This window comes from Fistularia commersonii, chromosome 11, assembly GCF_037954325.1.
Source record: "Fistularia commersonii isolate RoL2024-O1a breed Wild chromosome 11, RoL_Fcom_v1.0, whole genome shotgun sequence".
In the NCBI taxonomy this organism is placed as follows: domain Eukaryota; kingdom Metazoa; phylum Chordata; class Actinopteri; order Syngnathiformes; family Fistulariidae; genus Fistularia; species Fistularia commersonii.
Window position 1 is genome coordinate 18853440 of NC_141294.1, and position 6883 is coordinate 18860322.

The 6883-nt window shown below is 43.9% G+C and overlaps 1 protein-coding gene across 1 annotated transcript; it reads right to left on the bottom strand.

The window, feature by feature from the left end:
- Nucleotides 1-71: 71 nt before the first annotated feature.
- Nucleotides 72-3301, bottom strand: LOC147229931 (gamma-aminobutyric acid receptor-associated protein-like 1). The gene is made up of 5 exons (XM_086155714.1): nucleotides 2997-3301; nucleotides 1966-2055; nucleotides 1804-1882; nucleotides 908-1026; nucleotides 72-673 (listed from the first exon to the last, which is right to left on the bottom strand). Exons 2-5 carry the CDS (start codon nucleotides 2053-2055, stop codon nucleotides 608-610), a joined length of 354 nt encoding a protein of 117 aa, XP_086011840.1. The 5' UTR covers nucleotides 2997-3301; the 3' UTR covers nucleotides 72-607.
- Between the last annotated feature and the right edge of the window lie 3582 nt (nucleotides 3302-6883).

A 6883-nucleotide genomic window follows, 5' to 3' on the forward strand; every position in this document is an offset into this window, starting at 1 on the left:
GTTTTTCTCCAACATTTCAAAACCACTGTATATTAATTTGGTAAAAATAAATGACACACAAATGGATCGACTGACCGTTTTATGACGAGTACTTTATTTTGAAAAATAAGAAACAAATCACAAACGTGAGTTTTTGCCATGATTCAACATCCCCCCCCTTCCCGCTTAAAAAGAAAAAAAAAATGGAAAATTGATATTCATTTACAACAAAAAACTATTTGCATTAAATATAGACAGAGAGAGGGAGAGACGAGGACAGTGCTTCCCGAATTCGACTTCCTATCGCAAGCCACTTCTTTCGTTCTTTTTCCACTCTTCCTCTTTTAAAAACATTTCTTTTTCACGCATTTTATGAAGAAAACAAGATGAAGTAGCCTCACAGACACCTCCACGTTTACGCTTCCACACCGGCACTCGAACGCCCACCTGCGTTATATTTTCTCAAAAAAAAAAAAAAATGGCAGGAGGTTCCACGAACCTTTGTCGGCTTGGTGTTTTTTTTTTTTTTGTTTGTTTTTTTTTAAATCAGTTAAATTTCTCCTCACTTTCTCCGGCGCTTGCCTTCTTTTTTTTCCTCTCTCCCTCCGACACAAAACACATGCACTCTTCACGCCCCATAAACGCTCTCGTTGCTGTAGGTCATGTAGAGAAAATGGTCTTCTTCGTGGTGCTCCTGCAGGAGGACAAGATGGGGGAGAAACAAGTGTAAGGGGTTAGAAACAGGGTCTCAGTCGTGTTCGAGTGTTAGAAGCCGTATCTTAACTTTTTATAGAATTGAACGTCGCATTTAAAATACTTTAACAACCAACAAACTCTTGCTTTCAACTGGTTGGCAGGGTTTCCTGTAAAAGTGGTGGCTTTTTAATGTGTATGTGTTTGCGTGTGTGTTTGAGACGAGACAATTTACCTCGTACACCGCAGAAAGGGGGGAGCTGGACGGGGGGAGCGAGTTGTTGACGAAGAAGAACAGCGCCTCCTCTGGCCTCAGGGAAACCCGCTGACGGATAAGGAAGCACAGCTGGCCCACTACGTGATGGCGGTGAGCGTGGAGACAGACACAGAAGGTCAAAGGTCAGTGCATGGGATGAAACAGGGTTCATCAGGTGAGGATGTGCGCTGAGACCCCGTTCGGGGGTCAATTGTGCCGAGACAGGATGCCATGCATGCTCGCTTTTTACTTTGTCAGTGAATCACAGCGCCCTCCCACTGGCCAAGTATGTGTACTGTGGCGTGCTTCTTGCATTCAAAAAACACAAAACCGCATGTGAATGGTGACCGAAACCAGAACACAGCATTATCGTGTAGACAGGGCATGAGTCACTGAGTCGATCAGAACAGCTGACAGTAAACATAAAGATGTCCACACCCGTATTCGCAACACATTTTTAACATGTTGCCCCAAATTCTTTGAATTTAACAGTTTTAGTGAACTTGTTCATTTCCACGTATTTTGTTGTTCCTCATGACCCACTGCTTTAAAAGGCGGGGTTGTAGGGGGTGAATTTCAGTTCACAGAAACCTCTTCTTCAATTTATTGTGGCTATCTCCATTTCTCGAAATTAATATAAGTTCTTATTTGTTTTGAGCTGAATTTATTTCCTTGTCGTTTCCCTAATTTTGCTGACATTGCATTTTGTTGCTGAATATCTTTCAAGAGAATAGTTTTAATTTCTCAGTGTTATTTCCTGCAGAAGTCTTGGGTCGTGAACATACTCTGTCTGAATATATTATTCATATATTTTAAACAAATTCCACTGTAACAACAATCCAGAATGTTCAATATGTAAGTTCAGATGTTTGTACCTGTGAGGTCCGAGGGCACCAGGTACTTCTTCTTGTCCAGCTCGGGGGCCCGTGACCTCTGAGCGCGCTCCACGATGATCTGCATGGCAGACACAGCGGCAGCAGTTGGTTAACGCAGTCATGCCGCAACAATAGCAACGGCGCCGTTTGACGATCGCTTACCGGGATCTTGTCGGGATGTTTAGCCCGGACCCTCTCGCCCTCTGCCCTCCTCACCTCCAGGGGCACTGAGCGCTGGTACTGGCTGCTCATCTGAAAGCCCACACACGCACCAAAACACTTAATATAAAGCAGTAAACCTCCAAAGTCCACAACGGCATGGTTTAATGAAAGCGCAAACCAAAAGGCCGGACCTGTTGTCCAGTCCTATGGTACATTTGGGTTGCCATGGCAATGATTCTACATGTTGGGCCTGGCTACAGTGTGCATTGTTTACGTCTCTATCTGCCACTTGGAATTTCTTTATGTTCTTGATGTTTCATTAAATGATCATATACACGCTTTTTACAAGCATCAAAATTAGGGCATTAACAGCAAAAAAACTTGAGAATAGTAGTACCACAATGACTTTACTTGATGTTTTTACAGATTTGAGGTTTCCAAAACTGATTTTACGGCGATTGGTGATTATGATATTATTTTTTTCCGAACAGTTCCTGGATTAACAGACGTGAAGCCTCTTCGTTTCTTGCAACTTTCAAGTAGTGTCTGGCAGGCACCAAGGACAATTTGTCACGAATTTCAAATTAATTCCTCACAGTATTTTCCAGATATTTCCCAATTTCACCCATATTTTATAATCATTTCATTTTCAATAACTTCTAGTAATTTGTCCTTTTTCCTGAAATTCCTGCCAATTTTTTCGGCATTTAATGGGGACGACCAGTCATTTCTGTTTCCCCGCCGCTGATCCGGGTTCTCCGGCCAGAACGTTCCGGCTGGCGGCGGCTGAGGTCCGGTTCGTCGACCGAACGAGGCCACGTCAGCTGACAAACACCGCCGTGAGGCCGGGTGACTCGCCATTTTTCGAGAACCACGAAAACAGATGTCGACCGGACATTTCCAATATTCCCCCAGCGTAAAACCAGACAACGCCGAAATATTTAGAATGTTTTAAACGTCAACATTCAAGCTAACTAAGCTTAAGTCAACATTCAGGCTAACGGGTCAACAACCTTCCCGTTTAAGTGTACCTTTTTAAAAACGACAAGTTTCACTCCGAACGCAGACTCCGTATGAATTCTTCTCTCCCACGTCTTCTCTTTTGGTTCCACAACAACAACAAAAACAACACCGGACTCTGGATTAAAAAGCAAAAACAATCTAATCCCAGAGTTGTATTGGAAAGCTGTGGGAATTCGGTCAATTTTAAAGATGTCGGTCTAGTCTATTTCTGAACTACGAAAACAACAACAAACGTAGGCCCCGGCCAGCTGGTGCCACTGGAGCCAATCAGAAGCGAGTGTCTTGATTGACAGTGTAAGGAGCCGTTCGGGGCGAAGTAAAGGCGTTTCTCGCCACTGTCATTTGCTGATTTGTGCTGTCAATCAACATGTTTTACGCAGTCCACTTCGCTGTGAGGACCAATCGGCGCTGCAAGTTGACGCGGTGGTTCCTCCCCCTTCCCGCCAGGCGGAGGCTACGTGCCGGGCGTGACCGCCTGCCGTCACTCCTGTAAACAGAGAGAACGACTTGATAAAAACATGGAAATTAACAGTAAAAATAATTATAAATAATTTTAGCCTTAAAACTGGGAAGCAAGAGTGGAAAAATGCGTCTACAAACATTAAGGAAAAATAAATCGTGTATGTTATGTGTGTGTGTGTGTGTGTGTGTGTGTGTGTGTGTGTGTGTGTGTGCGTGTGTGTGTGTGTGCGTGTGTGTGTGTGTGCGTGTGCGTGTGTGTGTGTTGGCATTGAAAGGGAACCCCAACTGCTCTAAGTGGTAGGACTAAATGGCATAAATATTGTTTCATACAAGAATGTGTTGCTAAAAAAAGCATGAGCAACTATTTAATACAAAAATCGTAATTTTTAACATATCCTTTACATTACGAGCGCAGCCAATGTCTTACTTGCGCCATGTATACTGGGTTGATGACGTAAATTGGTTGCAATGTGTTCACTTTTGGACACTGGGAAATAAATTGCAACACTTTTGGTTGCAATTTCCAGCAGGATGTGTGGCCTTAACCTGGCCTTAAGTTGTTTCTTTCGGGGGATTTCGAGTGCTGGATCACAAATCCTGCAAATTATCACATAATGTGAATAATAACACCAATATTATGTTCAGTATGACCTTCATCACCGACAAATGGGTGATATAATGTTCATTATCATGTGCCCTTTTGGGCAATGTAATTTCATGTATCATGTACGATATTACAAGAGGAAAGGAAAGAACCTGGGACTGAGAGTAGGGACTTTGAATATTGGGACTATGACAGGAAAAGGTACAGAGTTGGTCGACATGATGCAGAGAAGGAAGGTGGATATACTGTGTGTCCAGGAGACCAGGTGGAAAGGTAGTAAGACAAGAAGCTTAGGGGCAGGCTATTGTAGTTGTACTATTATGGTACTATTATGGTACTGACAAGAAGAGAAATGGAGTAGGAGTTATCTTGAAGGAGGAGTTCGTTAGGAACGTCCTAGAGGTGAAAAGAATGTCAGATAGACTTATGAGTCTGAAACTAGAAACTGAAGGTGTGATGCTCAATGTTGTTTGTGGCTATGCCCCGCAGGTGGGATGTGAATATGAAGAGAAGGAGAAGTTCTGGAATGAGTTAGATGAAGTGATGCAGAATATACCCAGAAATGAGAGAGTGGTAATTAGTGTAGACTTCAATGGACATGTTGGTGAAGGCAATAGAGGGGATGAAGAAGTGATGGGCAGATTTGGTATCCAGGATAGGAATGCAGAGGGACAGATGGTGGTAGATTTTGCAAAAAGGATGGAAATGGCTGTAGTGAATACATTCTTCCAGAAAAAACAGGAACATAGGGTAACTTATAAGAGCGGAGGTAGGAGCACGCAGGTAGACTACATCTTGTATAGACGAGGTAACCTGAAAGAGATCAGTGACTGCAAAGTAGTTGTAGGTGAGAGTGTAACCAGACAGCATAGGATGGTGGTTTGTAGGATGACTCTGGTGACAAGGAAGATGAAGAGGACAAAGGCAGAGCAGAGGACAAAGTGGTGGAAGCTGAAAAGGGAGGAGTGTTGCATGGTTTTCAGGGAGGAGTTGAGAAAGGCTCTGTGTGGTCAGTGTGAGCTTCCAGATGATTGGACAACTACAGGGAGACAGGTAGAAGAGTACTTGGTGTGTCATCTGGAAGGAAAGTAGATAAGGAGACTTGGTGGTGGAATGAGGAAGTGCAGGAGTATATACAGAGGAAGCGGTTAGCAAAGAAGAAGTGGGATACTGAGAGGACTGAAGAGAACAGACAGGAGTTCAGGGAGATGCGGCGAAAGGTAAAGATAGAGGTAGCAAAGGCCAAACAAAGGGCGTACGATGACTTGTATGCTCGGTTGGATAGTAAGGAGGGTGAGAATGATCTATACAGGTTGGCGAAACAGAGAGATAAAGATGGAAAGGATGTACAACAGGTCCGGGTGATTAAGGACAGAGAGGGAAATGTATTGACAGATGGTAGAAGAGTGATGGGAAGATGGAAAGAGTACTTTGAAGAGCTGATGAATGTGGAAAATGAAAGAGAGGCAAGGGTAGAAGAGGTGACTATTGTAGACCACAAAGTAGCACAAATTAGTAAAAGTGAAGTGAGGAAGGCATTGAAGAGGATGAAGAGTGGAAAAGCAGTTGGTCCTGATGATATACCTGTGGAGGTGTGGAAGTGTCTAGGAGAGGCAGCGGCAGTTTCTGACTAGATTATTCGACAGGATCTTAGAGAGTGAGAAGATGCCTGAAGAATAGAGACAAAGTGTGATGGTGCCTATTTTTAAGAATAAAGGGGATGTGCAGAATTGTGGCAACTATAGAGGGATAAAGTTGATGAGCCATACAATTAAGTTATGGGAAAGAGTAGTGGAAACTGGACTGAGAGCAGAAGTCAGCATTTGTGAACAGCAGTATGGCTTCATGCCTAGGAAGAGTACAACAGATGCAGTATTTGCGTTGAGAATGCTAATAGAAAAGTACAGTGAAGGTCAGAGGGAGTTGCATTGCGTTTTTGTAGACCTGGAAAAAGCATATGACAGGGTGCCAAGAGAGGAGCTCTGATATTGTGTGAGGAAGTCTGTAGTGGCAGAGAAGTATGTTAGACTGGTGCAGGACATGTATGCTAGCTGTGAGACAGTGGTGCGGTGTGCTGTAGGGGTAACAGAGAAGTTCAAGGTGGAGGTGGGACTCCATCAGGGAACAGCTCTGAGCCCCTTCTTGTTCGCAATGGTGATGGATAGGCTGACAGATGAGGTTAGACAGGAATCCCCATGGACCATGATGTTTGCGGATGACATTGTGATCTGTAGTGAGAGCAGACAACAGGTAGAGGAAAATCTAGAGAGGTGGAGGTATGCTCTGGAAAGGAGAGGAATGAAAGTTAGTCGCAGCAAGACAGAATATATGTGTGTGAATGAGAGGAACTCGAGTGGAACGGTGAGGCTACAGGGAGTGGAGATCAAGAAGCTGGAGGATTTCAGGTACTTAGGGTCAACAGTCCAGAGCAATGGAGAGTGTGGAAAAGAGGTGAAGAGACAGGTTCAAGCAGGTTGGAATGGGTGGAGAAAAGTGTCAGGGGTACTATACGATAGAAGACTATTGGCCAGAATAAAAGGAAAGGTGTACAAGTCAGTGGTGAGACCAGCGATGATGTAAGGACTAGAAGCAGTTACAATGACCAAAAGACAGCAGGCAGAACTAGAGGTTGCAGAGATGAAGATGTTGAGGTTCTCTTTGGGAGTGACCAGGATGGATAGGATCAGGAATGAGTCTATCAGAGGAACGGCACATGTTAAATGTTTTGAAGAGAAGGTCAGGGAAGCCAGACTGAGATGGTTGGGTCATGTACAGAGGAGGGATAGTGAATATATTGGTAGACGGATGCTGGAATTGGATCTGCCAGGC

Coding starts and splice junctions, on each gene's coding strand:
- LOC147229931 (XM_086155714.1), bottom strand. CDS start 2,055: ATGAGCAGCCAGTACCAGCGCTCAGTGCCCCTGGAGGTGAGGAGGGCA. Junction 1,027..1,803: donor GGTGCCCTCGGACCTCACAG/GTACAAACATCT, acceptor GCCATCACGTAG/TGGGCCAGCTGTGCTTCCTT. Junction 674..907: donor CCCTTTCTGCGGTGTACGAG/GTAAATTGTCTC, acceptor GTCCTCCTGCAG/GAGCACCACGAAGAAGACCA.